This window comes from Pongo abelii, chromosome 11, assembly GCF_028885655.2.
Source record: "Pongo abelii isolate AG06213 chromosome 11, NHGRI_mPonAbe1-v2.0_pri, whole genome shotgun sequence".
Classification (NCBI taxonomy): domain Eukaryota; kingdom Metazoa; phylum Chordata; class Mammalia; order Primates; family Hominidae; genus Pongo; species Pongo abelii.
The window spans coordinates 20,186,038-20,199,609 of record NC_071996.2 but is presented as its reverse complement, the minus strand read 5'-3'; the positions used below and the strand labels follow the sequence as shown (position 1 = coordinate 20,199,609).

General features: G+C 49.4%; 2 protein-coding genes across 4 annotated transcripts in view; one reads left to right on the top strand and one right to left on the bottom strand.

The window, feature by feature from the left end:
- The first annotated feature begins 3,183 nt into the window (after positions 1 to 3,183).
- On the top strand, positions 3,184 to 6,830 carry SFT2D3 (SFT2 domain containing 3). Its single transcript, XM_002812367.6, has one exon. It carries the CDS (start codon positions 4,258 to 4,260, stop codon positions 5,170 to 5,172), a length of 915 nt encoding a protein of 304 aa, XP_002812413.4. The 5' UTR covers positions 3,184 to 4,257; the 3' UTR covers positions 5,173 to 6,830.
- Positions 6,831 to 8,894: 2,064 nt separating this feature from the next.
- WDR33 (WD repeat domain 33) overlaps positions 8,895 to 13,572 on the bottom strand; it is a 104,092-nt gene continuing 99,414 nt past the window's right edge. For all 3 annotated transcript variants that reach the window (XM_002812366.6, XM_009237612.4, XM_054549131.2), the window contains 4 exons: positions 12,687 to 12,850; positions 12,484 to 12,576; positions 11,669 to 11,884; positions 8,895 to 9,533 (listed from right to left, as the gene is read on the bottom strand). In XM_002812366.6, the coding sequence (XP_002812412.2) occupies positions 9,304 to 9,533; positions 11,669 to 11,884; positions 12,484 to 12,576; positions 12,687 to 12,850 (703 nt within the window). In that variant the 3' untranslated portion in view covers positions 8,895 to 9,303. The remainder of the gene's footprint in view (positions 9,534 to 11,668; positions 11,885 to 12,483; positions 12,577 to 12,686; positions 12,851 to 13,572) is intronic.

The window sequence follows — 13,572 nt, the reverse complement described above, 5'->3', positions numbered from 1 at the left end:
AAACCTTTCTTTTCTCAAAAGCTGCTGCCAGTGTTACTGGCTTCGCTGTGCATTGAGCAGTGAGGCCATTTGCTTGATAACAAAACTCCTCAAGGCATTGGCAATGTCACCAGTCAGTGACAGGGCTGTGTGGGCCCTGAGGACTGACCTGGAGGAAGGGGATGCTTGGGAGAGGGAGGGGAAGGAGCAGTAGACAGACGTCCACCCAGCAGAGAGCCCAGGCTCAGCAAAGCCAGAGAAGAAGGGAGTCTCTAAACTGCTAGGTCCAGAGGGACCCCACAGAGCATCGGGGAGAGCTACAGGGGCGTAAGGCAGGTGGGGAATTAGAATTTAATCTGTAGGAAAGAAGGAGCCACTGAAGAACAGTAGATAAAGAGGACATTACTAGATTTCAGTTTCGAAAAGGGACACTGGCGGGCCCGGTGCCGTGGCTCATGCCTGTAATCCCAGCACTTTGGGAGGCTGAGGTGGGCGGATCACTTGAGCTCTGAAGTTGGAGACCACCTGGGCCACCTGTGGAAACCCCGTCTACAGGCAGGCGCCTGTAATCTCAGCTACTCCAGAGGCTGAGGCGGGAGAATCGCTTGAACCCGGGAGGTGGAGTTTGCAGTGAGCCAAAATCGCAGCATTGCATTCCAGCCCGGGCGGCAGAGCAAGATCCTGTCTCAAAAATGAGGGGGTGGTTGGCGCTAGCTGACCCGCCACACTGAAGGAAGGGAGAACGTAGTTCAGCCTGAGGCCCGGCAGGGGACAAGTAAAACCAGCTGAACAGAGAGGACCATGGCAGACAGGGAAGGGAGGGAGACGCCACTCTGGAAAGCCCTCAAAAGAAGCGTGGATAACACTTGCTGGGCTCTGGGAGAAAATATAGTTTCCTGCAAGTGGGAGAGGATTTGGTGTGAAGGGTGCTGCTTCCTTAGGTCAACGTGAAAGACCTCGGCAGAAGAAAAGGCTGGTCTGGCCCCTTTCCCTTGGGGAGGTTGGAGCTGGGACGTGCCTGACCTTATGCTAAAGTCCAACAATAGCGGAAGGGAGGACGCGGGCATCTGAGGAGTCCCTGCCCAGGATGTGCAGATGCGGTGGCTGCGAGAGCTGAGGCCAGGCCCTGCCTAGTGCTGACACGGTAAAATCTAAAGCTCCTGAAAAGCCAGGCTTCTCCCTGTGGGGACAAGGCCATTGAGTACCACACAGAAATAGGGTTTCAGAACAAGAAATTAAACAAAAAAAAATCCTTTCAGGGCCCTGCTGCATGTGTGTGAGTCTGGGTCCTTTGCATCTCCATCCACATCAACGTCCACTGTGAATGGAGCCCAGAAGGAAGGACAGGCTCAAAATGAAGGATGGGGAGGGAGGGAGGGAGAGCTCGGAAAGGCATTTGCCTGTTCTTAGACCACCCAGGAAATGAGTGTGCTACCGTCCATTATGCTTGCGAGTGAAAAGGGTGGAGGGTGATGGGAGCTGCTGCTTCGGGGAAGTCAGGGAAAGACATTTTGAAAAGTGACATTGAAGTAGAGACCTGAAGGAATGAGGGAGGGCGTTGTGAAGATACTTGGGGTGAGGAGGAATGCTCTAGGCCGAGAACAGCAAGGACAAAGGCACCGAAGTGGGAACATGTTTGACAGATCCAGAAACAACCCAAAGGCCACCAGACATAGACCAGCATGGAGTGGGCAGAAAGCAGAGGAGTAGAGGCAGACAGGTCCCGGCCATCCCACAGGGCAGCGTGGGAGAGGTGAGGAAGTTGCTTCTGTGAGTGTGAGGTGGGGAGCACTGGGGGAGTGACATCATCTGACTGACTGGACAAAGGTCCCTCAGGCCGATGTGTGAACAACCGTGAGGAAAGCATGGACCAAAATAGGCGCACCGTGGTGGGGTGCAGGCAGGCGCCCAGATGTGGGGTTAGTGGTGGAGGAGAGAATGGGCTGGTACTGGATCTGTTTCCAACGTAGAGCTGGTGGGACTTGCTGATGGGGTGCGATTTCTTGAAGTGCAGAAGGAGGGGGTAGCTACAGGTTTTGGGGGATGAGGAGGGGAAGTCAGGAGTTAAGTGTTTGGTTCTGCATGTCACCTCCAGGGTGTCTATTAGATGCCTGGTGGAGAAATGGGGGACGCTCTGCACACAGAGGGTTTTAACAACACGGGCTGGGCCAGAGGGTGCCGAGAGAGAAAAGAGGAGATGCCCCAGGCGCAACAACGCTGAGGGCTCAGGAGGAGGAACAGCCGAGAGGAGCCTGCGGTGCGGTCCTGGGGCTGAGGGCTGAAACTCACTGCAGTAGCCGACAGCGTCTGACGATTTTGTGATGAACAATTTTGCTGGCATGGTGGAACGAAGTCCTGGTTGAAGGGCTTCAAGGGAGACAGGGAAGCAAGTGAAGATGATTGTTAGGATGAGTTTTGCTGCAGTGCTGGAGGAGAGTGGGTTTTGTTAATGACCTTCCCTCCCCGCAACCAAACCACAGCAGAAAGCGCATCCAGGGCTCACACAGAGGGATCCCCAGCGAAGGCCTCTTTCTGCAATGTGAAGCCCACAAGGTTAGAAACCAGGAATCACAACCTAACCCTGCCCTATCATCAGTTTTGTAGGTGACCTTGAGTAGGTTACTTCACTTCTTGGTATTTCTCAGCTTCCCTCACCCATAAAATGAGCAGCACAGTCCTGCCTTTTCTATACGGTAGCTGCATAAATGATTAGGTAACATCACTGATGGGCATTTATGTACCCAGTCCACTTTCTAGCTCTGTGTATTTGACTACTCTAAGTACCTCACAGAAGTGGAATCATGCAGTATTGGTCCTTTTTGTGACTGACTCATTTCACTCAGCATAATGTCCTCGAGGTTCATCCATGCTGTAGCATGTGTCAGAATCTCCTCCCTTTTTAAGGCTGCATAACAGTCCGTTGTATGCATATATCACATTTTATTTATTTGCTGGTGGACATTTGGGTTGCTTCCATCTCTTGACTAACATGAATGGTTCTGCTGTGAAGAGTTATACAAATCTCTGAGACCCTGCTTTCAATTCTTTGGGGTATATATCCATAGTGGAATTGCTGGATCAGATTGTAATTATATACACACATACACACCTAACTGTACACAAATATGTGTGTATATACGTTTATATATGTGTGTGTGTGTGTGTATATATACATATATATATATATTTTTTTTTTTTTTTTCCCTAGGAATTTCCGTACTGTTTTCCACAGCGGCTGTAGCATTTTACATTCCCACCAACAGTGCACAGGCTTCTAGTTTCTCCACATCCTTGACAGCACTTGTAACTTTCTGGTGTGTTTTTTTTTGTTTTTTGTTTTGATCGTAGCCATCCTAATGGTTTAGCCCATACTAAGTGATCAGGCTGGTCACTATTATTATCAAGTGAGATAACAAATCAGAATGTATTTTGAAAAAGAATTGCATCTGTCAGGATCCAACCAAGAAAACAGAAAGCATTAAAAGGAACTTAATGGGGGAGATTAGTTACACAGGGATGGAAAGGCTGAGAAGCCAAACAGCAGGAAGCCGTTAACCTTACATCCACCTAGGGCAGAGGACAAAGGACACGGGGCCACCCAGGGGAAGCCAAGGTGGTGAGGGGAGCTGTGGAGGCAGCTGGAAGAATCTGGAGGAATCTGACCTGTGAGAGAAACCACAAGCAGACTCTACCCTCTAGGAGGCTCTGAGAAACAGCAGGGCACGTGGGTGCGGCCTGAGAATAGATCAGGATTGAACTGCGTGCGGGCCAGCTTGTCAGAGTGATGTGACGATGAGTCAGGACACCTGGGCGTGGCGCTGTCCAGAGCACGAGAGTGACACCAAACACATGGGACAGCAGCACCAAGTCTTGGACAAGGGGTGCGAAGGAGTTAAGGATGTTGCCAGGCCTGTGGCTGAAACTGAGAACAGAATAGAGAAGCAGGTTGAGGGTGTTGGGTGTCAACCCTTCCTTTATCAACCCCATGGTAAGTGATCAGGATGGTCACTATTACTACAAGTGAGGTAACTAATCAGAACGCAACTTTCCCCAAAAAACCCACCTGAGTTACACAGGTATTTTGAGATCACTGTTTGTGTTCAGTTGTAAGAAACAAGAGAGATCCTGTGTACCCTTTACCCATTCCTCCATGTTGCAAAACTAGCACAATATCACCGCCACGGTAGACGCAGTGAGGCCACAGGACATTTCCATCAGCAAAAGAGTCACCTCTTGTGCCCCTTTAGAACCACACCCACCCTTGCCTTCCAACTATTAATGCTGGCAGGACTTAGCCAGACCGCAAGGGCGCCTACTCCGAACAAGGAAGAGGGTCAGACGCTGGGAGGGCGACTGCAAGCAGACAGGCAGCACCTGCGACCACCGTACTTGGGGACACCACAAAACTTCAGCGAGCGCCGCAGGCCCCGCCCCTTTCGCCGCGGCCGACCAATTGCCGCCCGCAGGCCTAGCCGCTTCCGCCCGCGGACTGCGGGGGCCGGAAGTGAGCGGCAGCTTTTCCTTTTTGCCATCGCCTTGTCCAAGATGGCGGACCTCCACCGCCAGCTGCAGGAGTACCTGGCGCAGGGGAAAGCGGGCGGCCCGGCGGCCGCAGACCCGCTGCTCGCCGCGGAGAAGGAGGAGGAGCCCGGGGACGGGCCGGCGCAGGAGTGGCTGGGCCGCGCGGGCCTGCGCTGGACGTGGGCGCGGAGCCCTGCAGAGTCGGCAGCGGCGGGCCTGGCGTGCCTCCCGAGCGTGACGCGCGGGCAGCGGCTGGCGGCGGGCGGCGGGTGCCTGCTGCTGGCTGCACTGTGTTTCGGCCTAGCCGCGCTCTACGCACCGGTGTTGCTGCTGCGCGCGCGCAAGTTCGCGCTGCTCTGGTCGCTGGGCTCGGCGCTGGCGTTGGCGGGAGGCGCGCTGCTGAGGGGCGGCGCGGCGTTCGGGCGCCTGCTGCGCTGCGAAGAAGCGCCGTCCCGGCCCGCGGTGCTCTACATGGCAGCGCTGGGCGCCACGCTGTTCGCCGCGCTGGGCCTGCGCAGCACGCTGCTCACGGTGCTGGGCGCGGGCGCGCAGGTGGCCGCGCTGCTGGCCGCGCTGGTTGGGCTGCTGCCCTGGGGCGGCGGTACTGCGCTGCGCCTCGCGCTGGGTCGCCTGGGCCGCGGCGCCGGCCTCGCCAAGGTGCTGCCAGTGTGAGGACCTCGCGCCCTCGCCTCTGGGGAAGTACGCGGAGCCAGCGCCGTCGGAGACCGCGCCGGCCGAGCCGAGGACTGCACGCCGGTGCCCGGACGCCCGTGGCGAAGGCCCTGCCGCGACAAGCCTCCGAGTCTAATCTGGGAGCGGCTGCTGCCAGCGGAGGCGACAGCAGCGTTGGGAGCTCCTCGATGTCAGCGTTTTGTGCTGGACTTGGCACATGCTCTGAAAACTGAGATTTTGTCATTGAACTGGTGACAGGATATGAGACGGTTATTAGAAGTTGCTTTCGAAGTAACTGTGGTCTTAGGTTCGGCTGAGTAAAGAAAAAGGACTTTTCTTCGAGTTAGCTGCTCTTGTGACTTTTCTCAGGCTGTTTTGTCATTTTAAAATCCAGTGGTAGATGTAGCTTAGCGACGGTAGTTCTTTGTTTTGGCTATACTAAGACTTGGAAATTATTCTCTTCAGTGTCAGCGAATCCAGAAGGGCATCAGATTAAACACCGAATTCAGCCACTGGACTTTTAAAAGTACTTATTTAAGATGGTTTATCTCGGGTTTTTTCTTCAGTTAACAAAATCATAAATATGGTGCCTTATAACATGAAAGGAAAATTAGTTGTGTATTTCACGACGAAAGCGACGGACCGAAAGACATTTCCTGCCCCGAGAAGCAAGGGATCCAGGAAGGGGCGCGTACATGCTTAACGGTCTCTGCGGAAATCCTGCAAATAGGAAGATAATTCTAGATCCGGAATACCTGTATCTGATGGAAACCACGGATTTCTACAAGCTCGAATTATTCCTCATTGTATAGTCTGCTTTGTAAACTAGTTTACAATTTGCAGGCTGATCTTAAGATGTTTTTTGTATCTAATTGCTGCTTCCTTCATTTTAGGTTCAGCAGTTACTTTTACCTACCTTAATTTATTGCCAGAAAGTATGAGCCTAACATTGTGATGAGTCCAGAAAACTACGTTTTGTCAGTAGCAATACACTAGGAAGTAAAATATATTTAGAATTTAAACGTTCTGTGCCAGTGGTTCTCGCGCTTGACTGCAACATCAGTTACTTGGAAGAGCCACACCTCAGATCAATGCAGTCAGAACCTGGGAAGTAGGTCCCAGACATCAGGACCTTTTTAAAGCTCGCCAGGTGATTCTACGTTCCCCAAGGTTGAGGACCACTTTTCTGTGCATTGGCTTGCACAATTTGAAAATAATGCTTTTCGTGAGCTGGATCCCAGTGTTGCCTTAACAGAGTGTCTGTCGTGCCGCAGTAGAGCACTGCTGCTTCCTCCAACCCCAAAATTTATGTTCCTAAGTCAGGTCCCTAAGCCCTGTCCCAAGAAGTGACACAAGTGGCCAACATCCACACTGTAGGCTTGCAGGCTACCCGCCCTGAGATTTGGTAAAGAACACTGCCTTGTTCCCCATCAGTAAACAAGGTTACCTACCTCAGGAGGCTGCTTGTGAGAGAGCAAATGCAGTATTTTCAGAATGATTTATTTTTTTAATTAATTGTAAAGACTTGTGCCATTGGCTGCTCTTTCTAGTCCCCTAAATTTCTGTTCTAGTTTTAAATTTCTCTAGAACTTGCAATAGTTGGTGGTTTTATAATGTTTTACAATGTTTATTTCTTAAATAAAAACTTTAAAATTCAACAGTTCTCAGCTGGTGGCTCACACCTGTAATCCCAGCATTTTGGGAGGCCAAGGCAGGAGGATCGCTTGAGGCCAGGAGTTCAAGAGCAGCCGGGGCAACAGAGTTAAACCCCATCTCCACAGAAAATCTTTTAAAAATTCACCAGATGTGGTGGCACACAACTGTGATCCCAGCTACTCGGGGTGGGGCTGAGGTGGGAAGATCACTTTAGCCCAGGAGGTTGAGGCTGCATGAGCTGTGATCACACCACTGCACCACAGCCTAGGCAACAGCGAGACCCTGTCTCAAAAATTTTTTCTCAAATCAAACATTGAAAATCTAGTTTTTATAAGCTTCAAATCACATCATCTAGTATGTATGCTGACAGTGAGGTTTTCTAAATGCCATATATATTTAATAAATATAATGTAGAGGTTTATTGTTTAAATGAATTCACTCTCAAAATGTGATCTGTCAAGTCCAGTAGAGCTTAAAGGTAAAATGAAAATTATTAAATTTGATCTGGTTATCTGCTTACTGAGACACTATGTTTCTAAAGTTAAAGCCCAAAATAATGAAAATTTTTCCACTAGAATCTCAGGAAAAAAAAGTCTAATCTTGATATGGGTTTGGTCTCTGGATCCGGTTTTAGCTTCATGAAGTTTGATTACAGTTTCTCTCTCTTTAAGCTATACCAGTTGGGGCGAGTGAAGAAATACCCATAACCTAAAGCAATCTTGAGCCTCCTAATAGCATGTTTATGGTGGAGCGCTGATTAAATAAGCTGTAATTTCAAAGTTAAAAAAAAAATAGTCTCTAGATTCTAACTGAAAAGCAGTGTATATGGCTGAAATTTTCTCACTCCACAGAAATCAATTAGCTTTTGCTGTTTTTTACATTCATAGAGAACCAGTTAGATTTTCATATACTGTTAAACTATATCAGTATGGCTTTTCTAAGCAACCATTGAAACTTCCAGCACCAGCAGCCAGGTACTGTGGCTCACATCTGCAATCCCAGCACTTTGGGAGGCCACAGCAGGTGGACCGCTTGAGCCCGGGAGTTTGAGACCAGCATAGGCAAAGTGGTGAAACTCCATCTCTACAAAAAATACAAAAAAAAAAAAAATTAGCTGGGCATGGTGGCGTGTGCCTGTAGTCCTAGCTACTAGGGAGGCTGAGGCAGGGTCGAAGCTGAAGTGAGCCGTGATTGCACCACTGCACTCCTTGCTCGGTGACAGAGCAAGACTCTGTTAAAAAAGAAAAAAAGAAACTTCCAGCACCACTAAATTTGACTCTGATGCCAGAACTGAAGCTGCCAATGTAATGAAATGTTAAGGTGGCCATAGGATAGTCCTTTTAATAAAAGCTTCCATGTAAAACCAAAATAAAGGTCAGTATAGAAAGTATCATGGGGTATAATGAACTGAATTTTTGGCTTCCAATCCCAACTGGGCTAAATGGTATGTTTATTTCAAACAAGGAATTTGCCATGGACAAGATCTATCTGGCTTACTGTGAGTTAGAAGTACGCCCTGCCGTAACACTGGTATTTCCACATAGTATGGAAGAGGAAGAGAGGAAAACTTAATTAAGTGTTGCAAAATTGTTTGAGGACCTATTTTGGTCCATTCCTTATCAACTCCATGTGTGATTTCAAGTTATCTAAAGGGCATGTGACTTTATTTCTGACTAACATCAGGTTCCTCTCCTCATGATAACAAGGCGATTCCAATCTAAACTGTCATTCTTAGGAGATGCTTCCAAGGGGAAGCTCCCTCATTGGACAGCCAGAAGAACATTGCATTTTCTCTTCAGAGTACAATTTTCCATCTGTCAGAACATGTCTGAGTAAAAATTTGAACCTACTACAAACTACATTAGAATAATTTTCAAGTATTTCTCACTCTATCACAAAAATGGTGTGACAGAATGTGTTGAAAAACACAAAGTTCACAGCTGAGATTAATTTAGATAACCTAGTGGTTAATATGCTCCTGAACATCAGCAACAACCGTGCATTCCTCGGCAGATGGGATGCGATGGAAACTAAAGGTTTCCTTAAGGCAAGCACTTCACAACTAGTTTTCTGTTAATTCTTGCGTAAATCACATTCTGTATTCATACAAAAACTTTATGTTTTTCTCTGACAAACTGTACACATAGAAACAAATTTCCAAATGGACAGGAACTTAAATTTGTGGAGATGCCCCGTGTCTTGTGAGACTTAAAAAAAAAAAAGATCCCAGCTTTTATCTTCACAAAACAACATGGGAGTTGGGGCAATGAGGGTGGACAGGACAGGGCCAGCCGGGCTGGTAGCTGGCAGCAGTCTCTTCATCTTGAAGACCTCATTGAGGGTTCCTGGGATTCAGGTGCCCAGAAAAGAGTTCAGGGCTACAACGGTGCAGGCTTCCTTTTGTTTCTCCTGGTAAGTCCACAGGAAGTTCTTAAATACTGTCCAGAGAGGCCTCAGGGTACTCAGTTCCAGCTTCTACCGACCCCTTCCACCACCCCGTGAAGCTCCTCGCCTCGGCGGGCCAGAGTTCATGTTACTCCCTCTACCCCAGTTACTGCCACTCCGGCCCCCTCGAGAAGGGGTGCCGCTGCCTGGAGGGCCCCCAAAAGGTTCATCTCTGTGGTATCCATCGTGGTGCTCTCCGTCTAAGGAGCTGGAACGCCCAGATTTGGGCACTCTCTGGGCAGGTCCTGGGCCCCCTCGGCCTGAAACAAAGAAAATTTCACATGGGACTTTTTGTATTAGCAACTGTTTGTCAGTAACTCCCAGTACAAACTTTACTCTTGATGACAATGGACCAGTTCTGGTGGGTGCCAGGGAGACTGGCAGTGCTACTGAGAGTACTGAGAGGTGTGCCTCTACCCTTTCCTGACCCTGCCTCCGCCGTCCTGGCTCATGGCCATGGGCCTCAGCAGCAGCCAGATCCACGTCCAAGACATGAGCACGAGATGAGCATGGAGAAGATGAGAAGAGAAGCCAAGAGATGAGCACGGAGCACCTTCAGGGAGACCCGGGCCACACTGGGCCATGTCCCAGGCCATGGGAAGTGTATCTACCCGCTCCCAGCCACCAGGGTATATTGAGGGAAGGTTTGAATACACTGACTTAACTTTGGAAGTACACACTGCTAATGTTAATAAAAAGTGCTCCAACTAGGATAAGTGTTCACTGGGACTGTCCCGTGACATGTGGCACTTTTGGCTTCCTTTTCATAATTAGTAAAATAAAGTATTTCTTGAAAAAACAAAAGAAAAGCACAAAAATCCAAAAACCCCACAAAACACTGGCTTTCAGGTTCTATCACCGAGGCACAGCTTAACCTGCTTCAGACTAGTACACACAAATGTTTAGGCACTATTAAAATTCTTTCATTCTGTTGCAGCTTGAGAATATGTTTTTTAAAAAAAAAGGAAAAGGAAAAAAAATTCTATCTTGTAAGATTTTTTTCCTCAGGAAATGATAGGATTTGGTCACATCTCCCATAATGCACTCTCGGAAGACGACTGCAAACTCTCCGCTGTCTTATATTTTGTAATAGAATATGAATCTAGCTGAGATGAAGTTAGGAGAGTGAGCCAAAGGAACAATCTTGGCTTCTTTTCTTAGAAAGTGCAGCTTCAACCCACCTGAGGCACCTGGGCAGAGTGTCAGCTACTACGTCATTCCCATGCTAACTACATGTCCTTGACCAGAGGGACCTAATAATGGTGTGCCAAGTGCCCAAGAAAGTCAGCCAAGGTCACAGCACGCTGGCTAGTAGTACAGTGTGTTTATGCAGGGTCATCTATTGATGATACATAAGGTAATTTCTGAGGGTTTTGTTAGACAACTATCAAGACCAAATGGCAGGCCAAGCATGGTGGCTCATGCCTGCAACGCCAGCACTTTGAGAGGCCAAGGCAGGTGGATCACTTGAGGCCAGGAGTTCGAGACCAGCCTAGCCAACATGGCAAAAGCCCATCTCTCTAAAAACACAAAAGCGTGGTGGCGCACACCTGTAGTTCCAGCTACTGGGGAGACTGAGGCACAAGAATCGCTTGAATCTGGGAGGCGGGGGTTGCTTGCAGTGAGCCAAGATCACACCACTGCACTCCAGCCTGGGTGACAGAAAAAAACCCAAAAAGACCAAATGGCAGAACTCTGTACTGGAAGGACCGTCCATACAGACAGGCCAACTTCAGGAGCAGAGCACAAGCTGGGGCATGCGGGGAGCAGCCTTCCCAGAGCCTCCGAGCCACACCACCTATGCACCCTCCCCCGCTGCCTTGCAACCAGAGTTGTAGTCAGCCTTCAGAGGCAACTACTCCTGGCTAAAGTTAGTGCTGCCTATAAAATAAAGCTCCACAGTTCGCAGTTGAGGAGATAATCTACTGTGCCCCTGGAAACACTGCCCATAGACCACGTTTCCCAAAGTCTTTGTGACTTTGAGCACAAGCAGTGTTCCTCTAGACCCAGGCTAAAAAAACCAACAGACCACCCAGGAGAGGACAACTCTTCCCCTCCCACTGGGAGCCCTTGAGGGTTCCAAGCAGCCTTGTGGAGGGCAGACTGCCAAGGAGAGGAGGGCTCCCAGACAGCAAGCCGAGCAGAGAGTACTGGGGCATCTTGGCAGAGGGCTGAAGTGAAAACCTTAAGCGAATGGGGATTCTTGGAGGCAAGTGGAGTCCTGTGCAGGGCCGAGTTGCAGTCCACCAGATGACAGCTCGTGTGGCACTGGCACCACATTTAGGAGCATGAGCCTCTGCACAGCCCAGGCTGCTAGGGCATGTGCAGCAGACGCAGATAAGGCCTCCACCGGCCCCTGCAGCTTCTGGAACCGTAACCACTGGCCTGCTCTTACCTTTGCCTCCTCGGTCTTCAGAAGGGCCTCCTGGGGCCTCCATCTCTCTGTGCTCAGAAGTGCCTGGGCCATCATGCCAGGGGCGCTTTCGGGGAGGTAGGGATGCCATGTCCATGCCTTGGAGAGAAGAGGAGCGTTCTCTGCTAGCTGGGGAATGACCATCGTGAGGGGGATGATCAGGGCGGGGAGCATCACGAAAATGTTCATGACCTGGCCCTGAAACAAGAAACAAATCTCCTTACAGGAAAGCACAGTGTGACCAGAAGTAGATGGGAATGACACTGTGGAGAGTAGGTAGCAACTTGAGAGCCGCCGTTCACTCATGCTGAATGCCCGCCACAGGCCGAAGGGTAAGCCACCCAGACATCAGGGTGCCTCCTCATGTGAGAGGGGCAGGTAAGATCCAGAGAACTCGTTCTCAGTCGTTGTAGTATCAAAACGTCTTTACAGTCTCAAATTACTGAGGACTCCTAAGAGATTTTGTTAATGAGAGTTGTAACTACGAATATTTACCATATTAGCAATTGAGACTGGGAAAATTTTAATTCACTTAACTTTATTCTCCAAAAACAATTTAGTGGAAAGAGCAGTCCCGTTTTATACTCAGATAGATCCCTGTAATGTCTGGCAGATTCCTCTGCTCTGCATTCCACCTGCTGAGATCAAATGCTGTGTCTGCAGGACAGGAGACAGCCCAGCCCCCCGGGGAGACATGAGCTGGAAAGAGGGGACCCGGTGCACCTCAGAGAGGGCCCTCAGAACTCACTTTGTGAACTGCAGTCTAGAGTTACCCAACAAGCGGTTCTTTTCCTTACCAGGCTCTCTGTTTCCATCCCAGGAATCTGGCTTCCGCCCTCCTTCAAAGCGAGGGAACTCGTCAGGAGTGGGAAGTAAACCCTTCCTTCCTCCTACACAACAGAGCAAACAATGCTGCACTCAGACTGTTCCTGGTGTATTCACAACCACTGTATTCTGTACCCTATCCTTCCAGACCAGGTGTCTTTAGTAACTCGCTCACCTCGTGGGGTACCCCGACCTCGACCTCTGAGATCTCGTCCTCGGGCCGCTTCCTCAGAAGCATCAAAATTCTCCTCTGGACCAAAGTCTTCAGGACCAGGAAAACCATCCCTTCCTCTGGGGGGAGCACGGCCCTCATGCCTCGGCGGGGCTCCTCTTCTGAAACTGTAACGAGAAAACAGCAGAATGTCCATCTCAGAGAACATCTTGCCACTCTAAGTTCATGTTTCAAAGAAGCACATGATATGAGAAAGCATGATACAATGTTAATTGGGAGGAAAACAAAATAAAACTATGTATTTTTGAAAGGATACATTATATAATCCTATTAATACTATCAGAGGCAAAAACAGACCAGAAGGAAACATGCCAGAGTGTGGAATTACTTTATGCTTCTTTTAGGCTTTCAGGTATATACAAGTATTACTTCGTTTCATTCATTTCATTCTCACAGCCACCATATGAAGCTGGTGTTATCAAGCAGTTCCATTGATGAGAACACTGAGGCCCAGATTGCTGACGTCATTTATTCAAGGACACAGAGTAAGTGCTGATGATCTGAACTCAGCCAGTTTTGACTCTCGGCCCAGGTTCTGTATCACTGCCTCACAAATACTTGTCATTATCATCTACATTTGTATGATGAACATTTATGACATATAATCAGAAAAATGGGGGCACAGATCACGTCTGCCAACCATACTGGACCTGTTTGTAGGTAGGGGCTCTGCCATCTGCCCCAGCCCACAGCCTCCACCCAGGGGCAGGCCTCCGTGGCCACGAGCAGCACTCATCGCCCCAGTCCACAGCTGATGGGCACACAGGTCACCATCTGGCTTACAGGCAGCGAGCCACTGGCTAGCTGGCAGTCTGGAGCCCTGCTTAGT